The 24,739-nt window shown below is 46.0% G+C and overlaps 1 protein-coding gene across 2 annotated transcripts; it reads left to right on the top strand.

Moving 5' to 3' along the window:
* Positions 1-3,790: 3,790 nt before the first annotated feature.
* Positions 3,791-21,501, top strand: PRR35 (proline rich 35). Of its 2 annotated transcripts, XM_081337923.1 has the most exons (3): positions 3,791-3,910; positions 14,725-16,460; positions 18,370-21,501. In XM_081337923.1, the coding sequence occupies exons 2-3, from the start codon at positions 14,818-14,820 to the stop codon at positions 19,256-19,258; spliced, it is 2,532 nt and encodes an 843-aa protein (XP_081194049.1). In that variant the 5' UTR covers positions 3,791-3,910; positions 14,725-14,817; the 3' UTR covers positions 19,259-21,501. The 2 variants fall into 2 exon arrangements, with proteins under 2 accessions (XP_081194049.1, XP_081194050.1); XM_081337924.1 differs by lacking the exon at positions 3,791-3,910 and having other exon boundaries at positions 14,136-16,460; positions 18,373-21,501.
* Positions 21,502-24,739: the final 3,238 nt, after the last annotated feature.

The following is a 24,739-nucleotide window of genomic DNA, read 5'->3' as shown; positions in this document are numbered from 1 at the left end:
AGCTGGCCTGGGACTACAAGTTAAAAAACTCACAAGGGCTGGGTAGGTAGGTAGGTAGGTAGGTAGGCAGATAGATAGATAGATAGATAGATAGATAGATAGATAGATAGATAGATAGATAGATAGACCCATCCAGTCACCCTGACTCTACCCCAAATTACAGGGTCGTAAAAAGGGATTTTTCAGGGGTGTCAAGCTTGCAACGTCACATGACATGTTGCAATGTATTGTGAAGAGAGAGAGAGAGAGAGAGAGAGAGAGAGAGAGAGAGAGAGAGAGACGAATCAGAGGAAGCTGGCTGAGGAAGCTGCCAGCTCCATATTTTCCGAGAGCTTCCCTTTCCGATTGCCATTATGGGGATGGCATAAAAACGTAAATAAAGAAATGGGCGCAAAACCCATTTGTCTCTCTTTGCCTGTTCGCCGTGCCAGCTTCCCACCATCTCTCTCTCAGTGGACTTCAGGGATTGACGTCAAGGGGATGCGGGCACTTCCAGAACCGACCCACTCCAGCCCACTTCCAAGCCAACTTTAAAACAGGCTTGATATCAGGGTGTAGAAGCCGGCACACCTGTGTGTGGTTTTGGAGATGATTATCTTTCTTTCTTTCTTTCTTTCTTTTTTTTTGATCGATAGTTTGTTCCGAGCATCCTTCCCTTGTCCGGATCCTCCCATACATTTTTCATGGCTCACCCCTCCCAGGCAAAGGCTGTCTTGTCTCAGAATTTTTTATTTTTTATTTTATTATTTTATTTTATTTTTTTTAAAAAGGCACGGCCCACCAAAGCTTGCTTTGCTTCCTGGAGGCCCTCGAGGTTGTTTTTAGTTAAAGGGGCCAATCTATAAATTCCAAGCTGGGAATTCCTTTGCTAGATGAACAAAGAAGCCACATCACTCTAGCTCCGAGTGTGCTGTGTGGGTGGGTGTTTGTGTGCATTTTTAAAAGCTTCCCCCAATCGGCTTAGAGCTTCAGACCATATTAATATAATATCACCTGTGTGGACCGGGGAACACACGGTCTTTCACAAGCAGCTGAGGAACGGCCGGCTGCAACGAGATTAAACAACTTGTTAATTTCGGGGGCTGCGTTTTGCACAACTCCAAGTCTTCCTATGCCATCACTTTGAGAAGCCAACTTTCTTTGCCTTTCCTTCTCTTTTCCTTTTTCCTTCCCTCCTTCCTTCCTTCCTTCCTTCCTTCTTTCCTTCCTTCCTTCCTTCCTTCCTTCCTTCCTTCCTTCCCCTTTTTTTTCTTTCTTTCTTTCTTTCTTTCTTTCTTTCTTTCTTTCTTTCTTTCTTTCTTTCTTTCTTTCTTTCTTTCTTTCTTTCTTTCTTTCTTTCTCTTTCTTTCTTTCTTTCTTTCTTTCTTTTTTCCTTCCTTCCTTCCTTCCTTCCTTCCTTCCTTCCTTCCTGCCTCCCTCCCTCCCTCCCTCTCTCTCTCTCTCTCTCTTTCTTTCTGCACAGTGAAATAAATAACGATCGGTAAATAATAAACAGTGATTTGCTCAATTAAGCCAATCTTCCAGGATCACGTTACACATCGAACAGTATATCAGGAGCCCAGCTGGATTTGTGTCACTTGCTGGGCTGTAATGGAGTTGGCTGATTTGTGGTTTGGTGTGTTGTGAGATGACAGTTTCGGTCTACTTACACATGGAACATTATTAGTCCTGCTCAAATTCATTCTCTCTCCAGCTTGGCAACTGAAGCTCTCTCATTGTTTCATCGCCTTCCACTCCTTTTTTTTTAAGATAGTTTATTTGTTCAATGGCCAGCAAAATATAAATAAGTAAAATCTAGTAGATGAGATAAAACACTAGCATCACAAAAATAAAATAACTCATGAAAATGGGGCACACGCTGCTTAACTCTGCACGTGTAAATCTTAAAATATTACGAACTATGAAGAACAATATTATATACCATCTAAAAACAAGGTAGCTGGTATGTGTTAAACCTAAAAGGATAAATAAACAAAAAGAATTATTTCTGTCAGCAGTTAGGCCTTATTTTCAGCAGTATTTGGGCAACACAGAACATGGCTGCTGCACAATGAAAAGTGGTTTTGAACCTTCCCTCCTGTTTATTTTTCCATTCTTGTTCATTCTTTTACACCTTCATTTCTGTCTCCTCTTTCCTCCTCCTTCTCCTCCTCCTCCTCCTCTCCACAGACCTCAATTCCTTCTAGGACTGATGATGTTCCCTAGTTGGGTAATGAAATGTCTGCAAGAAAACAACCAAGCTCAGAGAGCACCTAGGACCCCACTGTCCTTTTCCTCCTCCTCCTCCTCCTCCTCCTCCTCCTCCTCCTCCTCTTCCTCCTCCTCCTCCTCCTCCTCCTCCTCCTCCTCCTCCTCCTCCTCCTCCACCTCTCCACTCCCTTCTAGCACTGATGATATTCCCTAGTTGGGTCATGAAATGTCTGCAAGAAAACCACCAAGCTCAGAGAGCACCTAGGACCCCACAGTCCTCTCCTCCTCCTCCTCCTCCTCCTCCTCCTCCTCCTTCTCCTCCTCCTCCTCCTCTCCACAGACCACAATTCCTTCTAGGACTGATGATGTTCCCTAGTTGGGTAATGAAATGTCTGCAAGAAAACAACCAAGCTCAGAGAGCACCAAGGACCCCACAGTCCTCTCCTCCTCCTCCCCCCCCCAAGCTGGAAGGGATCTGTGATCTATGTATCAGCATCATTGTGCCAAAAGAGAACCACACCGGGGTGGAGAAAAGATGAGCTGTGAAGTGTTTTTTTTTTTTACATAGAACTAAAACTTTCAAGCTTCCCAGGATGAAAACTTGTTTGAAATCTGCAGAGTGATTTCCCTTATCCTGCTATCAAGAGAGCCCTTCGCCCTACCACCTTAGAAGTTACAGGCCCCTGAAATCTGCCCCAGGGTCTCTGGCACAGACCTGTTGATGGGTTATGAATTAACTCAATCATTCAAACGGTTCCCCGTTGTCAAATACAAAATTAAATATATGAACCTGTTTAAATGGACTTGGGCAGTGAGGGGTGTTTGTGCAGGGCAGGGGTGGGGGGGATGGAATGGGGAAGGGGAAGAGAGGTCAGTGTATCCTCAGGAGCTGTTAGAGAGCTTCTGTACATAATGGTTGTAAATTTTATTTTATTGTTACAGTTAGCCCTTGACTTACGACCTCAATGCCCTGGGATGGCAAACCACATAGTAGGGCTGTATTGCTATTATCCTTCTCATTTTTCCTGTTATCTATTTCCTTAGCTTCTTATGACTTTAACTTTGTTGTTTGTATCTTATGTATCTTTATGTCGATTGCTTTTTTATTAGTAACCTATTGTGATTTATGACAATTGCTTACTTAGTATCCTACGACTATCGCTGAATGTTGTAGCTTATGACCCATGATGATGGTATGATTATGATCGTGACTGATCGCTTGCTGCTTGCATGGACACTTGAGAGCTTCTGCACAAATTCCTCGTGTGTCCAATCGCACTTGGCCAAAAAAGAATTCTGTTCTATTTAGGATCATCATTATACAAACCTCTTTTGGCCCACTTCTGAATTCAATCTCCCATTTTTTCCCCCTACTTCCCCAAATTGGATCCCAGTCGGTTCAGTAAGAACCTAAAGTCATGCTGAGGGAGAAACAAAGAGATTCCTGAGTCCCCATGATATCGTTTCTTCCCAGCATTCCATGGGGTTGGAAAGAATGAAAAGGAGAGTTATGAGTTCCACCAAGGATTGTCCAGCACAAAGTTCTCCCTTGGCGTCTCCTCCACCAACTCTCCTTTACTTCCAACTGGATCGGGATAGTGGAAATCTCCTTTTACCCAAAGCAGGCTAGAAAGTTGGGCACCCATGACTATCTGATCAAACCACCCATTTTGGCAACAGATCTCTTGGTGCGGGTTCCTGGCTCAGCTCGAGACTTGAGGTATGTCACTTCTGATATTTCATCAAGATAATCACCCTTGTCCTTGGCCAAAACCCTTGCCCCAGGGAAGAGCAACGAAAGTTCCCCTTGAAATGATTGGGGAGCGGACATATTTCCTGTGGGGGGGGCGTAGCCCCATTAGGAACAGGGGGACAAGTTGACTTCGTAGTACAAAGTGCAGTCTGAGTCACTAGAAGACCTCCAAGGTCCCTTCCAACTATTCTATTCTATTCTATTCTATTCTATTCTATTCTATTCTATTCTATTCTATTCTATTCTATTCTATTCTATTCTATTCTATTCTATTGCATTGCATTGCATTGCATTGCATTGCATTGCATTGCATTGCATTGCATTGCATTGCATTGCATTGCATTGCATTCTGTATAAAGATTCTATTCTATTCTATTCTATTCTATTCTATTCTATTCTATTCTATTCTATTCTATTCTATTCTATTCTATTCTATTCTATTCTATTGCATTCCGTATAATGATTCTCTTCTCTTCTCTTCTCTTCTCTTCTCTTCTCTTCTCTTCTCTTCTCTTCTCTTCTCTTCTCTTCTCTTCTATTCCATTCCATTCCATTCCATTCCATTCCATATTCTAATTCTATTCTATTCTATTCTATTCTATTCTATTCTATTCTATTCTATTCTATTCTATTCTATTCTATTCTATTCTATTCTATTCTATTCTATTCTATTCTATTGTCTCCCCACTGCAGGGAATCAAGAGAAGACCTTGGGGAAGGAATCCAGAAGCTCTGGGGAAAACATCAGGTGCAGAAGGAACATATGTGAAGTCCAGAGAAGTGGGAGAGTATTACAAAGAGACTCAGAGTAGATTCTCTGCTCAACAATTTGGGGAGGAAAGAAGAAGACATGGGGAAATTGCAGGATTGATACTAGCCCTACAAAGTCGAGGAGATCAGGAATCTGACTTGGCAAAGGGACCAGAGCTATACTTTATTAAAACAGGCTATGATAACCAAATCTTGCTAGTCTTGAGTCTCTTTGCAATACAGGTAGTCCTCGACTTACAACACTTCATTCAGTGACCATTCAAAGTTACCACGGCACTGAAAAGAGTGACGTATGACCGTTTTCCACATTTTCGAACGTTCCACCATCCCGATGGTCACATGATCAAAATTCAGATGCTTGGCAACTGGCATGTATTTGTGGCGGTTGCAGTGCCCCGGGTCGCGTGACCCTCTTTTGCCACCTTCCAACAAGCCAAGATTCACTTATCAACCGCGTGACTAACAACTACAGTGCTTCACTTAATAATTGTGGCATGAAAGGTCATAAAGTGGGGCCAAGCTCTTTAGCAATAGTCTTGCTTAGCCACAGAAATGGTGAGCTGAACTGAGTTGTAAGTCAAGGACTACGTGGCCTTTTGTCTCTCTCGGGACTTAAAGCATGTTTCTTCTGCACCAACAGCTTGTAGATTCTTTCTGCAAGATCATCTCCATGGCTCCCTATCTTCTATGCCAAGTGTAACTCCTTCACCCTTAAGTGATCTACTGGGTGTAACCTTTCATCTCTGCAAACACTGATCCTCCTCCTCCTCCTCTTCCTCCTCCTCCTCCTCCTCTTCCTCCTCCTCCTCCTCCTCTTCCTCTTCTTCTTCCTCCTCCTCCTCCTCCTCCTCCCCTCCTCCTCCTCCTCCTCCTCCTCCTCCTCTTCTTCTTCTTCTTCTTCTTCTTCTTCTTCTTCTTCTTCTTCTTCTTCTTCTTCTTCTTCTTCTCCTCCTCCTCCTCCTCTTCCTCCTCTCTTCCTCCTCCTCTTCTTCTTCTCCTCCTCTTCCTCTTCCTCTTCTCCTCCTCCTCCTCCTCTCCTCCTCCTCCTCCTCTTCCTCTGCTCCTCCTCCTCCTCCTCCTCCTCCTCCTCCTCCTCCTCCTCCTCTCCCAGGCCTCCAGCTGCCACCATCCTTGTCCTGATGGCCTCATCTGGCCATTTTCCCATTGCTTTCCTCCTCCGGCATCTTTTCTCCCAAGCTGTTCAGTGCACAGGTTGGGCTCAGCGAGCGTTTCTTCCTGGACTGGCTGAAAAGTCACTCATTGCACCAAGCTGTTAGCACTTGGGCAGCCCTGGGTGGGCTGCACTGATGCCAGTTTGGGCACGTGAAGGTCAACGGGGAGAAAAAAAAGCCCTTCCTTTGTTACTGTAGAGAATAGACCATCAGCAAGTAATTCCTGACGTTATCAATAGCGTTTAAAAATAAACATTCAAGATGCCTTTCTTAAAGCCACTGCGGCTGTTGGTGGTGATGGTGATATAACAGAATAACAGAGTTGGAAGGGACCTTGGAGGTCATCTAGTCCAACCCCCTGCTCAGGCAGGAGACCCTATACCACTTCAGACAAATGGCTGTCCGGTCTCTTCTTGCAAACCTCCAGTGTTGGAGCAAGCACCCACAGCTTCTGAAGGCAGGCTTGTTCCATTGGTTAACTGTCCTCGCTGTTAAGAAATTATTTTTTATTAGAATTTTTCTCAGAGTCCAAAAAAAAAAATTTGAAAATAAAAAAAGTTTTAAAAAGAAAAGGTAAAAGGAAAAGTGCAGAAGACAGAAGATAGCAAAAGAAAAAAGAAAGAAAAAGAATTAAAGACGCTACCATCTTCCTTCAGCAGTTACAAACCTATTATTTATTTATTTATTTATTTATTTTATTGGATTTGTATACCGCCCTATTCCCGTAGGACTCACCATTTCATTTTTTTCCTCTTCCAGCAAAAAGTCCTTAGAAGAATTCCTGTTTTTGTTTAATAATACAAAAATTGCATTCCTATAGATATGATGATGATGATGATGATTGATGATGATTGATGATAATTTCTATTAGATAATCTGGATGGTGTTTTTTTCCCTCTGCATCCTCCTCCCAGTTCCAGCCATCTTTTATCTCTCTTTTTTTCTTTTTTTACTGCGTCCTGATTTTTTTCTGCTGTCTCTCTTCTCTTTGTCCTTTTGCCATTCTGTCTCTCCTCCCCACGTGTTCCACCCTTCCTCACTGCAGAACGACAGATCACTCTTGCCAGTAATTCAAAGGGATTGTACAGAGATTGCAAATTCTGGGCAGTTTTAACCAAGGTCGAATCACAAAAGATAAAAGGTTTCTTTTTGTGTTTCATTCCATGTATGCATACACAGTTGTGCGGATCGCATCACCTGTGGCGTAAAGACAGTCAGGAAGATAAGCTTGGCAGACAGATGCAAGCTCCATGGCCAGGACAATGAGAGTACAGTAAAGCATCTTTTTAAGTCCAGAGCAATGAGATAACTTTGAGAAGCAGTTCAGAACAGACACCTCCCTGATTCATTGCAACATAAGCAGCACCCTTCAGATGTGCAAAATTATGGGATGATGTTGTTGTTGTTGTTAGCTGCGAAGTCGTGTCCGACCCATCGCGACCCCATGGACAACCTTCCTCCAGGCCTTCCTGTCCTCTACCATCTTCTGGAGTCCATTTAGGCTCACGCCTCCTGCTTCAGTAACTCCATCCAGCCACCTCCTTCTCTGTCGTCCCCTTCTTCTCTTGCCCTCAACCTTTCCCAGCATTAGGCTCTTCTCCAGTGAGTCCTTCCTTCTCATTAGGTGACCAAAGTCTTTGAGTTTCAACTTCAGGATCTGGCCTTCTAAAGAGCAGTCAGGGTTGATCTCTAGGACTGACCGGTTTGATCGCCTTGCAGTCCAATATGGGATGATAGGCAGTTTCAATAAGAGTAGTTTTAATCTTCTTGTGAAGTTGATTTCCTGACTTGGTTCTTCATTAAATTCCACCAGATCGTGTGGGGTTTTTTTATTTATTTATTTATTTATTTATTTATTTATTTATTTATTTATTTATTTATTTATTTATTTATTTATTTATTTATTTATTTATTTATTTATTTATTTATTTATTTATTTATTTATTTCACGAAGCAGAAAAGACCTAGATTATGAAATAGATGGGAATCTTTGTATTAATTTCATTGGTCTAGAATAGGCTGAAGATTCCTACTCTGGACAGGACGTTGGGCTAGAAAACCTCCAAGATTTCTCCCAACCCAATGAATTACAAACACCTAGGAAATGTACAGCCCATTGCCTTAAAGAATCAGGAGGATTCCTGCAACAAAAGGGCAATTTTCAACATTTCTATCCCAGCTATTTTGGAGGGGACTTGCTCAAGCAGGTGTCTTTAATTCTCCCACTCAACACCAAACCGTGAGGCCTTCCCAACCCTGCTGGTCTCCAACTTCCATCAGTGTTAGTCAATGCAACTTGTAATGGGACCTATAGTCCAAGCACTTCTGGAGAATCACCTACTCATCCTTGCTACCAAAGCAACGGGCTGGAAAATCTTATGATCCCGTGTAAGAAAACAGCGGTTGTTGAGGCTTTAATAGTAGAAGATGCCTCGGCTGAAGATCTAATGACCTCTAGTGTCCGGTTAGGACTAGACAAAAAATATGAGGTCCTCTAGATAGAACAGTGTTGCCCAGTGCTTTTTTTGTAAAAGAAAAAGGTGCCGGAACTCACACATGTCATACAACCCGCCTTGCCTACCCTACAAGTTTCCATCCAAAAAAGGTGCCGGAACTCCGTTCTGAGCGTTCTATGAGAAAAAAAGCCCTGGTGTTGCCTAACCTTGGCAACATTAAGATATATGGACTTCATCTCCCAGAATTCCCCAGCCAGCATACTGATTGGGGAAATCTGGGAATTCAAGTCCATGCATGCTTGCCTTGTCCGGTGTAAAACATGAGTTTGTTTGACGGGTCTTCAAAAAAGGAAAGGAAGAATGGGAGGGAGGGAGGGAGGGAAGGAAGGAGGGAGGGAGGGAAAGAAGGAAGGTGGGAGGGAGAGACAGAGGAAGGAAGGAGAGAAAAGGGAGGTGGGGAAGGGAGGGAGGGAGGGAAGGAGGGAGGGAGGGAGGGAGAGACAGAGGAAGGAAGGAGAGGGGAGGTGGGGAAGGGAGGAAGGGAAGGAAGGAAGGAGGGACAGAGGAAGGAGAGAAAAGGAAGGTGGGGAAGGGAGGGAGGGAGGAGGGAGGAAGGGAAGGAAGGAAGGAGGGAGGGAAGGAAGGAAGGAAGGAAGGAGGGAGGGAGGGACAGAGGAAGGAAAGAAAAGAGGTGGGGAAGGGAGGAAGGAAGGAGGGAGGGAGAGACAGGAAGGAAGGAGAGAAAAGGGAGGTGGGGAAGGGAGGGAGGGAGGGAAGGAAGGAGGGAGGGAAGGAAGGAAGGAAGGAGGGAGGGAAGGAGGGAGGGAGGGAGAGACAGAGGAAGGAAGGAGAGGGGAGGTGGGGAAGGGAGAGAGGAAGGGAAGGAAGGAAGGAGGGACAGAGGAAGGAGAGAAAAGGAAGGTGGGGAAGGGAGGGAGGGAGGAGGGAGGGAGGGAGGGAGGGAAGGAAGGAGGGAGGGAAGGAAGGAAGGAAGGAAGGAAGGAGGGAGGGAAGGAGGGAGGGAGGGAGGGACAGAGGAAGGAAATAAAAGAGGTGGGGAAGGGAGGAAGGAAGGAGGGAGGGAGAGACAGGAAGGAAGGAGAGAAGGGAGGTGGGGAAGGGAGGGAGGAAGGGAAGGAAGGAAGGAGGGACAGAGGAAGGAGAGAAAAGGAAGGTGGGGAAGGGAGGGAGGAAGGAGGGAGGGAGGGACAGAGGAAGGAAGGAGAGAAAAAGGGAGTTAGGGAAGGGAGGGAGGGAGAGAAAGAAAGATAAGAAAGAAAGAAGAAAAAAGGAAAAAAAGAAAAGAAAAGACAAAGATTACTTGAGCTTATGGTCTTTATGATTAAAGGGTCCCTTTGATATTCGTGAGTGCAGCATTGGCAGCGGGGGGGAGGGGAGCACCGTGTACATTAAGAAATCAAATACGCAGCACGGCCCACGAACTACAACACTGCCTGCAATGACAACTTAGTTGTTTTGCTTGTGCAGTTCTCCCCTCTCTGCGCTCCCCAGCCCTCCTTGGCCTCCTGTCCCGAGGCCGTTCGTGGCCAAGGGATCCTGCAATTCCCCTGCCCAGGTGTGAAAGCACTGACGTGGCATGCCCCCCCCCCCCGGACACATCCCCCAAACGCTTTGTCTCCTCCACCCGCCGGAAATAATGCGTTGTGGCAGGTGGAGAGATGCTACGACAGACTCAAGAGTATCTGCTGGTGTGGGGGAGAGACCTTCTGAGCACGCTTCCCGATGCCTGTTTTGGATCGGCGAGGTTCTGTTTGGGACTGCGCAGAGCCAAGGAGACGCCCTGGAAGATGTCAGGTCTGTTCCAGACACTCAGTTTTCATCCCCTTTTAGCGCTCTCCAAAGTGCTCTGCGATCAAACGGGGAGGCTTCCCAAAAAAGAGACCGGGCAACCGTTTCAAATGGTATAGAACAGTGATGGCGAACCGTTTAGAGACCGAGTGCCCAAACCACAACCCAAAACCCACTTATTTATCGCAAAGTGCCAGGGCCGCATCAGCATTGTGGTGCCCTCACCGGGGGGGGGGCATGAGGGCGTGGCCCACTGGGTGGGCATGGCTGCGGTTGTCACGGCAGACTGGGTGGGTGTGGCTGGGGTGGGCACGGCCGCCTCGATGTTGCTCATGGGGGGGGGAATGCTTGTGGAGGCCGGGCAGGGTTGGGGGAGATCCAGGGGGTCTCTGGCAGGTGGGCGGTGGGCAGGATGCCCAGCATAGATGAGGGGAGGCACGTAATCCTAGCTGGGACTGGAGGGGCCATGGCACCGATGGGGATCCGGCTTTCCCTGCTCGGGGTGGCCTTTGGCTTGCTGGGTGTGGGCGTGCTCTACCACTTCTACTCAAGTTTGCTCGCTGGCCGCTTCCCCTCCTTTGTGCTTGGTGGGGTTGCTGCTCCAGGCGGCGGTGGCCTAATGGACTTGTGCAAGCTGCTGGCAGCGGCGGCGCACGTGCCCATAGAGAGGTCTCTGAGTGCCGCCTCTGGCACGCGTGCCATAGGTTTGCCACCATTGGTATAGAATCTCCTGCTCGAGCAGCGGGTTGGACTGGAAGACCTTCCGAGGTCCCTTCCACCTCTACTATACGTTCTATGTTCCCTGTGTTTCTCTAGGCAAAGCAAGATGCGTTTACACCCCTGTCTTCATTGCTTTCCATCTGGATCTTGCTGTAAAGTCCCGCTCCTTTTGGATTTAGCCTGCTCGAATGAAGATGGAGGGGAAGGGTAGACATTCCTTGACGTACGAGCAGCCACGTAATGACAGTTCAAAGTCACAGACCCTTCAGAAAGCTACTGATGATCTGGCTCCAAAGTTTCGAAGGACAACACACACACACACATAATGCAGTCATGTGGCTGCGGTTTGGGCCCTCGGCAACCCGTCTACCTTTACAGCCATTTGCAGCATTCCGTTTGTGACATGTTTGTCTCCAGTTTCCAGCAAAACCCAGCCCTTAGCAAACAAGGGGCTTGCTTTACCGTTTCGGTGTTTGCATAACAAATGCTGCAAAAAAAGAGGTTGTAACATTGGGACGGTCACGTGGTGACCTGCTTTACAACCATCGTGACTAACCGTAATTGCCAGCCTCAATTACGGTCATAGGTTTGAGGACCAGCTGTACTTTAAATCAGAGCGGAGTATAATAACCTTAACTCATTCTGTAGCTCTCAACCAAGTGTAAGCCAAAAATAGTTATTACAGGAAACTCGTACTTTTGAAATTGTGCGCTTTGCAAATGGTGCATCTGGCTAACCTTGTCGGTGGGGCTGAGCCTTCTTAGACCAGGAAGGACTCCCAGCAACTGTAGGCTAAATGAAAAGTTGAAAAAAGAAAAATACTCCAGAAGAGCATCTGGTGCATCTTTTACATATTCTGCCAAGAAAAATGTATGTATCCACAGAGCAGCAGGGGATGAACTTGGCTAAAAAGGAGATTTTTTTTTTTTTACAAACATTAGATGAACGTCTGCTGTTATTATGGCTACAAACGTCCGTAGGAAATGCAAGCTGTCCGTTCATGGAAACAATATATGGAATGCATGAACCGTCTGCAAAGATGACATTAGCCAAACATTTTCTAAAAAAGGAAAATGACAGTATAGAAAAAATGTGCTGTAAAATGTATAGATACCTTTCTTTCTTTCTTTCTTTCTTTCTTTCTTTCTTTCTTTCTTTCTTTCTTTCTTTCTTTCTCTCTCTCTCTCTCTCTTTCTTTCTTTCTTTCTTTCTCCTTCCTTCCTTCTTTCTTCCTTCCTTCCTCCCTCCCTCCCTCCTTTCCTCTTTCTTTCTTTCTTTCTTTCTTTCTTTCTTTCTTTCTCTTTTTTCCTTCCTTCCTTCCTTCCTTCCTTCCTTCCTTCCTTCCTTCCTTCCTTCCTTCCTTCCTTCCTTCCTTCCTTTCCTCTTTCTTTCTTTCTTTCTTTCTTTCTTTCTTTCTTTCTTTCTTTCTTTCTTTCCTTCTTCCTCCCTCCCTCTCTCCCTTCCTTCCTTCCTCGCTCCCTCCTTTCCTCTTTCTTTCTTTCTTTCTTTCTTTCTTTCTTTCTTTCTTTCTTTCTTTCTTTCTTTCCTTCCTTCCTTCCTTCCTTCCTTCCTTTCCCCTTTCTTTCTTTCTTTCTTTCTTTCTTTCTTTCTTTCTTTCTTTCTTTCTTTCTTTCTTTCTTTCTTTCTTTCTTTCTTTCTTTCTTCACAATGCTTTCCTTTGACAAACTGAACTCAACAGCCTTACCCAAAGGAAAAACTGATTGAAATTGACATGGTGGACAGAGAGATTTCCCCCCCCCCCCCCCCCGCAGCCCTGGCGCTTGCCTGGCAGACATTTAGCAAGTGTCCGAGATAAGCCAAACCTGCAGAGCCATTCACCTTTTGCTGGCTGTGGAGGGAAGTCACTCTTCATTCCTTTGGTGCCTTTAATGGGTGTTTTTTTTTCTTCTTCATTCCTTTGTTGTACTTAATGGCCGTTAACCCTGCTGTTTAATTCAAAGGACGCCTAGGGCTGCTTCCCCAGAACAAGCAGTGGAGAGCTCCTGCCTCCGGGGTTACAATGCAAAGGGAGATGCGCAAGTGCAAAAGGAAGGAGCGCGGGAGAGAAAGAGAAAGATCAGATGCTGCTTTTAAAGACACTGGTTTTGCCCCACTGGTTGGGATAGGAATATTTGCATACAGATAACAATAGCCATAGGCAAAGCACTTAGACTTATATACCGCTCCATAGCGCTTTATAGCTCTCTCTGAGCAGTTTACAGAGTCAGCATATTGCCCCCAATAGCTTCCTTCCTTCCTTCCTTCCTTCCTTCCTTCCTTCCTTCCTTCCTTCCTTCCTTCCTTCCTTCCTTCCTTCCTTCCTTCCTTCCTTCGCAATAACACTTAGACTTATATATTGCTCCATAGTGCTTTACAGCTCTTTCTGAGTGGCTTGCAAATGCCAGCCTATCCCCCTCAACAATCTGGGTCCTCATTTTACCGACCTCGGAAGAATGGAAGGCTGAGTCAATCTTGAGCTCCATCAGGAACGAACTGCTGGCAGTGGGCAGAGTCAGCCTGCATTGTGACCACTGTGCCACTGCTTACAAGACAGCCCTCGACTTAGCCCTTTGTTTAGCGATGGTTAGAAGTTACCACGGCACTGAAAAAGGTGACTTACGACTGCTCCTCGCGCTCCATCAAAGCATCCCCACAGTTACAGGCTCAAAATCTGGAGACTCGGCCACCGGCATATATTTACGATGGATGCAAATGATCATGTGATCACCGTTTGCAAACTTCTCAGCGGCGTTTGACAAGCTAAGTCAATGGAGGGGGCTGGATTTGCTTACTGACCGTGTGATTCAATTAACCACTGCAGAGATTCACTTAACAACCATTTAAAAAGGTCATAAAATTGGACACAAGTGGCTCAACAACCACCTTGTTTAGCCACCGAAATTCTGGTCCTAGCCATGATCATAAGTAGGGGACTACTATACTTTATGTTCTCTGAACTTTGGTGGTTTTCCTCCAGACATTTTGAGTTTGGTTATATCCATGCCTCGTGGGTACAACTAAATTCAGAGAACACCAAGAACACAGACATCAATGGAGATTCTCCATCATCCAGGTCATGGTTGTCCCAAAGATGCTTTTTCCAGAAGGCAACTGGATGTTTCTTGGGGTTTTTTTTCCTTGGAGACGTTTCACTTCTCATCCAAGAAGCTTCTTCCGTTCTGACTGAATGGTGGAGAATGGAATGAAAGGGCATCACCTCTCTCTCCTATTTACAACACAATCCTTTCAGCAGCTCCAAGAAGGCTCCCCACCCATTTGCAGTCTGATTCAGGTGACCCTGAGAATAGAAATAAACCCCCAAGGGGCCTCAACAACTCTCAGAGAGCTAACAGGCCAGACTTCAAAGGTGCTAACAACCAGCTGACTGCAAGGAATATAAATCTTTCCATTCCCCATCCATCAGAAGAGAAGAAGCTTCTTGAATGAGAAGTGAGACATCTTCAAGAAGAGGAAACCCCCCCAGAAAGTCCAGTTGCACCTTTGGAACCAGCACACAAACACTCAAGCATGCAACCCTGAGCATCGTATGTTCCATCGCTGGCGAGGGTATTCTGGGAGTTGAAGTCCACACATCTTTAAATGGCCAACGTTGGGGGACCACTGCTTTAGAGAAATAATGTCATTTTTCAGGGGAATTACATAAGAAAGGCCTTGTTCGCACGAGATGCCAAACTGGGTCGCGAGTAAAATCGTTGTGTTGTGCACAAAGGTTGAGAATCCTGGATCTAGAGTGACTCCTACACCAACGGCCCAGCTGGTTTGAGAGGCCTGCAGTTTGGGGCAAGCGCGCTACCCTGCCGTAAATGCATTCTTTTGATTTCTCTCTTTTCAGAGTAAGTTGCAGATCCAAGCAAGCTGGGGAGAAGGGGTGAATGCCTGGTGCCAAGCCACGGATCCCTGGAGTTTGGTTTGGTTGGAAGCGGCCATGTCGAAGGACGAAGCAGGTTGTAAGTTGGCCCCGGTCTACAAGCACAAGGAACGCAAGCCTAAGAAACCCCATTACATCCCTCGCCCCTGGGGAAAGCCCTACAATTATAAGTGCTTCCAGTGCCCATTCACTTGTATGGAGAAGTCGCACCTCTACAACCACATGAAGTACAGCCTCTGCAAGAATTCCTTGTCTCTGCTCATCGAATCGGACTGGCCCTACAAGAAAGGAGGTCTTCTCCATCCAGAACTTCGGCTCTTGCAAGCCACGGAGACTTCTCAGCTCCATGGGAGGCGGGAGGAGCCTGAGACATATGATCCAATGGGGATGGAGGCCACTCACTCCAAAGATGAAGCAGAGCGAGAAGGTGGTGTAGGTAAGACCACAGGGACAGAAGACATGGCCTCCTCGGAAAGGATGAGTGATGAAACCAGCCAGTTCCAAGAAGAAGAGGAGGAGGAGGAGGAAGAAGAAGAAGAAGAGCTGTCTAGGTTCTTGCAGGAGGTAGACTCAGCTGAGAAGAAGGAGATGGTCAAGGAGACCCTATCCACTGGGGAGACCTCTGAACCTGATGTGAACACCCTCCTTTTTCAGCTGAAAAACAAGCCGGAGAAGGCCTCCAAAGATCCTACGCCTGACTTCATCATCACGGATGTTTTCTCCTTAAAGAAGCACATGTCCAAAGGCAAGGAGATGGCCTCCATGGAGCTGGACCCCAAACCAAAGCATTGCAAAACGCCCTCCAAATGTTCAGGAAGCAGCGGGGTCTTCATGGAACAATGGAAACTGGTGGCCAACGGGCAACGGAGAAGCACCACTGGGGTTCTGACTCCCTGCACCGATGGCAACGTCATCCCTTGTTACCCTCCTCCAGCTTACGGGGACTTCCACGAATCTCAAGGCCTCAACCTCTCTCTGCTGGGGATCAACTACCCCCTGGCTCCCAATCTCTTCTCCTATTTCAGCCCTTCGGTGACCAACGGGGCCACCTCCCACTCCCACTTGGCCCAGTTCCCTTTCCTGGCCTCCGCAGCCCAGCTGATGCACCCCCATTCGGCTCACTTCCAATCCTTGCAGAACCCCGACCGGTCCACTTTCCTTCCACGCTTCTACTACCCTCTGCTTTTTGAACATTCCTTCACTTCGGCAGAAAGCAAGATGACGCCCACCAAGCCGGACACTCAGCAACTGCCTGCCACAGCCATACCAGCTCCCCTTCAGCCCCCGACCTCCACGGACCCACCGAAAGGGGGCGTGTTGAACGTCCCGGTGCTGAAGACCGACCTTCCTTGGGTGAAAGGTTTCCGTGAAGACCTTCTCCCTGAGCAGGGCCACAAAAGATTGCTGCTGCAGGAGGAAGAAAAGAAATGGCTGGTCCACGGAAGGGAAAGCTATTCCTTGCTGGCTGCTGGCCACCTCTGCAGAAAGTCATCTCCTGAGGGTTACCAGGGTCTTGTGGGCATAAAAGAGGGGCCTGCTGTCCTCCACAACAGCATGAAGAAGCCAGAGATCACAGGAGCTGCTTGTTTGGACCAGGGTGGAGTCACCCCAAGTAACCTGAAGAGGAAGCTTGCGAAAAGCAGCCTTCATTTGGCAAGCTCTGATATGATGACACCTGAAAAAGAGATCTATCCACCCAGGTATGACGTGCTCTGTTTCTCCATTCATTTGTGATTGTTCAGTTGCTAAGTCATGGCTGACTCTTTGTGAGCCCATGGACCATAAGAGGGCAGGCCTACCTGTCCTCCACTGTCTCCCGGAGTTTGTCCAAATTCACGTTCATATCTAAGCATCCTAACCTCTGCCGTCCCTTTCTCCTTTTGCTTTCCATCTTTCCCAAAATCAGTCTTCTCTGGTGAGTCCTCTCTTCTCATTAGGTGGCCAAAGAAATTGAGCTTCAACTTCATTAACTGTCCTTCCAAAGGACAGTCCGGGTTGATTTCCTTTTGGGTTGACTGATGGGGGTCTCCTTGCAGTCCGAGGGTCTCAAGAGTCTTCTCCGACACCACCATTTAACAGCATCCCTTCTTCTCTCCATTCATGCACAGGGCATAATAAAGTCTATTTTCCAACTGGGATGGACAACCTTTGAGAGATAGGGGTCCAGTTTCTCAACCTCCCACATTTGGGCATCCTATGGTGTTTTAAGGATGACCACTTTTGTACTGAGTGCACCCCCAGTTCAAAAACCAGTCTGAGATCCCACCACCCAGATCCAAACTCAAAGTTTTTATGGCCTGCTCTCCGGGAAAGTGGGCTCTGGGGGTGGATTGTGAATGGAACACCTTTTCTCTATGGCTTTGTAACATATTTTTCTCCCCCAACTGTGCTGTGTATGCAAAAGGAGAAAATACCCCTCAAAGCTTCCTCTGATGCGTGGGTAGAATCTTCAGCTTTTTATTAAAAACAAACAAACAAGGTTTTGGGGGTGGATATCAGCTGCTGGAAATAGACGCCTCCCCCAGTTCATGGACCAAAGGAAACAGAGAAACAAAGGCAGGTTGGATTAGATCCAGGGGTCTCCAAACTTGGCAACTTTAAGATTTGTGGATTTCAATTCCCAGAATTCCCCAGCCAATATGGCTGGCTGAGGAATTCTGGAAGCTGAAGTCCAGAAAGTTACCATGTTTCGAGACCCTTGGATTAGCTAGAAGCAAGCTACAACAAAACTGGTATGTCTCTTTTTTACCTCAACTCTAGGCCACAAGGAAATGAGAGTTTTACAAAGGCTAGCATTCAGCAAGCTTAAGTCATAAACTGTGGTTTACAAACTCCAGTGATTGGCTGTGAACACAACCCCATTGTTTATGCCAGGGTCACCCACTGGTTGAATTCATACAGCTTATTTTCCCAGGCTACTGAAATCCTTCATGGCTATATTTCCTAACATTTTGAAGCTGAGTTAAATGTCCCTTTGGTTAAGTACTTTGGTCAGGTTAGCCGGCTGTAAAAACTGTCCTTGTTGGTGGTTTGATGGCCGAAGGTTTTGTGTGAATCCAAGAAATGGATTAATTTGATAACGGCCTTAAATATAGTCAATGCATCTCATGAGGAATGGCGAAGCCACATCTTGCCCCAACTGGGTGTCTTCTTCTGCTGTGCTAACTAATCCTCTGGCTTTTAGGGAAGTCATGGACTGCTGTTGAAATGATGGTGACACGGTTTCTGCTTTGATCTGTTTAGTATGTGAAAAATTCAGAATATAAGATGTGGCCTTATACCAGAGGTCTTCAAACTCGGCCCTTTTATGACTCATGGACTTCAACTCCCAGAATTCCTCAGCCAGCATGCCTGGCTGAGAAATTCTGGGAGTTGAAGTCCATGAGTCATAAAAGGGCCGAGTTTGAAGACCTCTGCCTTATACGGTGTGTAACCATTAGCCTCTGTTGATTGCAGGATTCCCTTCGCCTGTTCCATATTCTGCAGTTTGAGACAAGGAAAAAGAGCTCAGATCGTGGTTAGATAATGGATCATGCACATTCCTTTCTTTGACATTTTGTTCTATTTTACTGATCGTTTTTTCCCCCTGTCTGCTTTTTACCCTTCTAGCAGCAGCGGTTTGCAAGTTACACCCATGCAAGCTTCAAAGTCCATGGACCACTGGCAGGTAGAACTTCATGACCATCACTCTGGAGGCCAGGAGAAAACTGGGACCTATGAGATGATCACAGCTTCAGACCAGCCCATTTTAAAACCAAGCAATGATCAAACCATAACTGTTGGTCCAAGAGACCAAGAGATGACCACAGTGCTCATTGGAGACTTGTCAAAAACTTTAGAAGAGTATCAGGAGGTAGAGAAGAAGCTCTCGCATTTGGCAAAAGAGGACACTCCTGCACAGAAGCAACTTAGGGACCAGTTAGTCAAAGTCCGGCAGGAACTTTTCCATATCCACCAGGCATTGGAGAAGGCAAACAAGCTCAACGATGGTCCTTTGGATCTCTCAGTGAAAAGGTCTTCAAAAAGTCCGGAGAAAGGACACCAAGACAAGAAAGAGTCCAAGGTTGCCATCCAAGGACAGAAGGTCCAAGGCAAAGATCTGGGTTCCACCAATAAACGTTTGGAGATGGGTGAAGCTGGTCTAGAAGAGGTATCAGATGGTTTCCTTGAGACTCAGAACAAAACCATTGACCTGCTAATCAAGATGAGCCATTCCAAAAACATCCGAAATTCTTCTTCCGAGACCCACCTGGGAGCTGTAATCAAAGCCGAAGTGCTTCCCCTTAACGTCCCACTCGAATTCAGGCATGTAATGGAACCTTACTACAGTCATACTACCAAATGTGAAGCGGATTCCAGCGTCCTGCTCTGCACCGATGGAAGATCAAATGGTAACCAAGTCCCATCACTTTCTGTGACTGAAGAAGCTCCATTAGGATGCCGGGCAATTCCATGTTCTTTGTCCTGCAATTTGTCCAGTGAGACTGGTGAGGTGTAGAGTCCAAAACTTCACACTTGCCCTTTGAGCCAAAAGAAACAGACATTGAAATCTGGAAACCATCTAGTCCATCACTACTGTTTTGAACCTGGATGATCCAGATGGTTTGTAAAGCATTTCTCGCCCACATTTTATGAATGACATGCGAGTTGGAGACAGTGGAGGACAGGTAGGCCTGCCCTCTTATGGTCCATGGGCTCACAAAGTCTCCATTAACATTTCTCATTGCATCACCACTCTGCAGGGGAAGGGGGCCACTCACCATGGGCCAAACCACTACAGCCAACTCGCTATGGGACAAGAGTTACACTCATACCGAAGAAATAGTGGAATAGAATCGTGAAGGGAAGGATGCCCAAGGAGAGACAAAATGGACTGGGAATGACAAAATTGAAACATTTTTAAATTATTTTCAAATAATGGAACTGTAGGATTGTCCCGTGGCAAATTGGCCATGTCAAGTTGTCCCGTGGCGTTGGCTGCGGTATGTTGGCCACAGCAAGTTGGCCGTGGCGAGTTGACTGTGGCGAGTTGATTGTGGTGAGTTGTCGTAGACCTGGACAGGGTGGGTGCAGTGGGAAGAGAGAGTAAGAGAGGGGTGACATGTTTTTTTCAGAAGGACAGGTGCCTTTGCATTTTTAAGAATGTCCATTCCATCTCTTCCCCTGGCTGGTTGAGCGAGATGCGTCGTCTGATGCCAAATCTCCTTGGGATCAAAGCTAGAGCTATTTCTGGATATCCTTCTTGTTCCCAAGAACTCAGCATCAATGATAGTCCCTCTGACCCAAATAAAAACTGCTGCAAGATAAATTGTGGATTAACTACAGTCCCAGTTGCCTTTTTTTAGCAGAAAACATCTAAAGAACTTGCATGAGAAATAATCACGGTTCTTCAGAATCCGCTAAGTTCCTGAACGGTTGTCCACTTTCCTCTAAATGGATCCCATTCCTAGCCCCTGCTTTGGTTTAAATTCTTCTTTTGAGTTAAATTCTTCCTCCATATAAATTCATTTATATGAATTCACCATATAAATTGTCTCGGTTTTGAACAGTGATGGGGAACCATTTAATTTTTTGTTGTTTGTTGTTTCCTGCAGCTTTGTAAAGGCTAGCAGATCACCCTTCTGAGTTTTTCTCCTTCCTGACAAGCTTTTTACGTGAGAGGTCATCTTCTAGACATTGCAGATTGATTTAATCATCCCTGCCTCCAGGCATAATCGTGCCGGCCCTTTGATGATCGAGTTAGACCTTTCCAAGCAAAATCTCTGCCCTCAAATTAGAGTCCACGTCTCAAAGATCGAGAAGACAATTAAACTGGACCTCCTCACACTTTCCACCTTCTGTAAGAAAAAAAATGATTATAGAAAAGGAAGCAAGGCTCTCTTGGAGACAGTTGGAGAACTGGTTGACCTACTAGCTTTCTAGCTAAACATCGGTAGGGCAGTAGGTTCCTGAATCAAGGGTTTCCTCTGCTCTTTGATATTTTTCTGAACATTGCAAAATGCCTGCTAGAAGTATCAATGACCAATCATCTTAGTGAGTAGCACTGGAGTATCAATAGGTAAAGGTAAAGGTTCCCCCGCACATGCGTGCTAGTCGTTTCCAACTCTAGGGGCTGGTGCTCATCTCCGTTTCAAAGCCGAGGAGCCGGCGCTTGTCCTAGGACGTCTCCGTGGTCATGTGGCCGGCATGACCAGACGCCAAAGGCACACGGAACGCTGTTACCTTCCCACCGCGGTGGTCCCTATTTTTCTACTTGCCTTTTCGCGCGCTTTCAAACTGCTAGGTTGGCAGAAGCTGGGACGAGTAACAGGCGCTCACTCTGTTACGCGGCACTCGGGATTCGACCCGCCAAACTGTCGACCTTCTGATCGACAAGCTCAGTGTCCTAACCCACTGAGCCACCGCGTCTCTTTCGGAGTATCAATACAGGTACCCAAAGGCAGTGGTGGGATTCAGCCGGTTCGCACCAGTTCGGCAGAACCGGTAGCTAATTTTTTTTTGCCCAGGCCCAGAATGGACTTCCGGATGCGGCATCCACCCAGAGAACCAGATGTTCACCTATTTGAATCCCACCACTGCCAAAAACTTAACATTCATCAGCACGGAATTCAACGCCTTTGCTGAGGATGCAGTAATAATACACTTCTGAAGTTGAGCGTGAAGGCACGCAAAAATTAGGGACAAAATAAAGGCATCCACCGCAGTATTTTTTTTTTCTTTCATAAAGGTTCCTTGTCATCAGACTGAATTGTGTTATACCCCGACGATATATACCCATCACACTTTGCTCTAACCATCTCTGAAAAGTAACCCTTCATTCAACGCTGGGGCAAATTTCCACTGCTCTTGTGTTGACCATTGACAATCACTGGTGGAGAAGGTGTGTCCTAAGGTTATTTATTTATAATGTGGAATGGTGTTCTGAGGAGAGGATGGGAGAGAGCATTGACGTGTTATTTATTGTCCACCGTTACAAACCTGTACAAAAATACAGACAGTTAAAATTAAAAATGTTTGGAAGTTAATGTCCGAGCCTCTTTGCTAACGTTTGAATGGGAGATCTTCCTGTGAAGCACTACTTTATAATGCCTTGGTAAGACCACACTTGGAATATTGCATCCAATTTTGACCACCACAATATAAAAAAGATGTTGAGACTCTAGAAAGAGCGCAGAGAAGGAGCAACAAAGATGTCCAGGCGACTGGAGGCTAAAACATACAAGGAACGGTTGCTGGAATTGGGTATGTCTAGTTCACAGGTATGCAACCTGCGGCTCCGGAGCCGCATGCGGCTCTTTCAACCGTCTCCTGCGGCTCCCAGTCCTCTGCCATGTGCAGTCCCCCCCAAAAAAGTGGGACTAAAAAAGTTCAATCAATTCAAATATGCAGGGTAGGTGCATATCTCGCCTTGGCTCCACTCTTCAGTCAAATCCTGTTCTGTGTATGTGCGTATGTACGTGCATGTGCACATATTTTTTGCGGCTCCCAGTTTTTCCTTTTGTGAGGGAACCGGTTCCGAGTGGCTCTTTCACTGTTTCAGGTTGCTGACCCCTGGTCTAGTTTAATGAAGAGAAGGACGAAGGGGGGGGGGACATGATAGCAGTCTTCCAGTATCTCAGGGGCTGCCCCAAAGAAGAGGGAGTCAAGCTATTCTCCAAAGCACCTGAATGCAGGACAAGAAGCAACGGATGGAAAGTAATCAAGGAGAGAAGCAACCTAGAACTAAGGAGAAACTTCCTGACAGTTAGAACAATTAACCAGTGGAACAACCTGCCTCCAGAAGCGGTGAATGCTCCAACACTGGAAGTTTTCAAAAAGAGATTGGACAGCCATTTGTCCAGAATAGTACAGGGTTTCCTACCTGAGCAGGGGGTTGGACTAGATGGCCTCCAAGGACCCGTCCAACTCATTTATTCTGTTCTGTTCTGTGATGATATAAGATGGATTCTGTTTTGCTAGAAGACACTGTCATCGCAGCACCAATGCCTGTTCTCAAATTCATCTAAATCGGGGGTCCCCAAACTCTTCAGCTCATCAACCCCTTCATGACACTTTGGATTGTTCCTTGATCTTCAAACATTTATGATATGAAACTAATTTAATAAATACCTTAATTGTACTATGAATAATAATAACATTAGCAGCAATCATGGATAGTCATGGATAGGGGTTTTTTTATTGAAAAGTTTTACAGTACATTTTTGAATACAAAACCCCTCCCCTCCCCCTCCCCTCTCCCCAAACCTCCCCAACTCTCCCCTCCCCTCCCCCCCCGCTCCCTGACTTCCCAGAGCTAAATACAGGGTATAAAAATACAAACAAACATAATCTAAAATATGCAAACAACAATAAAATATTAAATTCTATCGCACTTTAACTCTTAATAAAATAACTACAAGCTAGTTATACATCATATAAATCCACTACTTATTCAAATGCTAATGGATAGGGTTTGATATTGACCACTTAGGTAGGAGAATCTTGATCTAAATCTTCCTCGTGTCCATTTTCTTTAACAAATAGAAATGAATACTTAGGAGACATTTAACGACGTCAAACATATGTAGCAGATGAGCATATGCGACAGGAATTGCTGTGTACCAAAAAGTACTATGGATAGTCCGTGACTTACAATTCATTTAGTGACCGTTCAAAGTTACAACAGGACTTTAAAAAAGTGACTTATGACCATTTCTCACCCTTAAGGCCATAGCAGCATCTACATGGTCACATGATCAAAATTTGGATGCTTGGCAACTGACTCGTATTTATATGACTGTTTCATTATCCGGTGATCCCTTTGTGCAACCTTCTGACCAGCCAAGTCGGTGGGGAAGCTGGAGTCACTTTAACAACCTTGTTGCTAACTTAACAACTGCAATGATTCACTTAACTGTGGCAAGAAAGGTCGTCAAAAACGGGCAAAACGCACTTTACTGAAGTGTGAGGCACAATTGTGGTCGTAAGTCAAGGACTGCCCATATTTTTATCGCACAGATCTATTCGCATAATGTGATCTCCAGGGCATATTGTGATTTCAGCTCTGCCTTGCATTTATTGCCAGTTCCCCAACTATACCCTAAATATCCTTGCTCTCAAATTTCTCATTCTTTCACCCTCTCTGCATTTTATAGTCCTTTATACAGTACACAAGTATCTTTAAAGCCAACTGATAAAATTTAAGGGAAGGTTTACATCAGTATTTGACTTTAGTGTAAGGACTGCCTCACTCATAATCCTAAGGACTCGATAGCAGCTTACGTTGTTGGAAATCAAACCATAAGAATACCCCAATCGAGCAACCAACGCAGACAAACAATCTAACAGTAAACAACAGTCAGCTTCAGGAACTATCAAGAACACACCCACCAACACTGACAGGGCAAGTTTTCTGTATATGAACAGAGAGCAAACTGTTCTGTACCAGCCTGCTACCGGCCCTGCAGAAAAGGCAGGGACAACCCCTTTTACAAGAAGGCAAGAGGCTGGAATTAAGCCTGCCAAATTTATTGATACAAAAACAAACAAGACACGAACCAAGAAACAGGAGCTTTTCAAGCGGTTGCCTTCAGCAAACCAGCCCTCCCACGCATTCCCCTTTTATACAGTTTAGGGCGTGGCTTCTCTCTGCCTCCTTCCGAGGTGCCCCATTGCCTTCCTCTGTTTACTCCTGATTGACTGCCTCCTGCGTCGGGCGTCCTTGAACAGGGCCAGCTGTGGGTCATCTTCATCCACGCTGTCAGGCTCACACAGCTGGGTCTCCGTCGTGACCAGGTGGGAGGGGCCTGGCTGAGGGCTCTCATCAGCAAGCACTTCAACACCCCCGTCCTCCTCCTCTGAGTCGTCCGACCCAACTGCCGAACCCACAGGCTGACCCTGAATCACAACACAAACCCCACTCCCCTTCTAGCACTGATGATGCAACCAAGATGGGTAATAAAACGTCTGCAAGAAAACAACCAAGCTCAGAGAGCACCAA

Source organism: Vipera berus, assembly GCF_964194415.1.
Source record: "Vipera berus genome assembly, chromosome: 13".
NCBI lineage: Eukaryota > Metazoa > Chordata > Lepidosauria > Squamata > Viperidae > Vipera > Vipera berus.
Note: the sequence above shows the minus strand (reverse complement) of the source record. Positions and strands in the feature narration are given on the sequence as shown.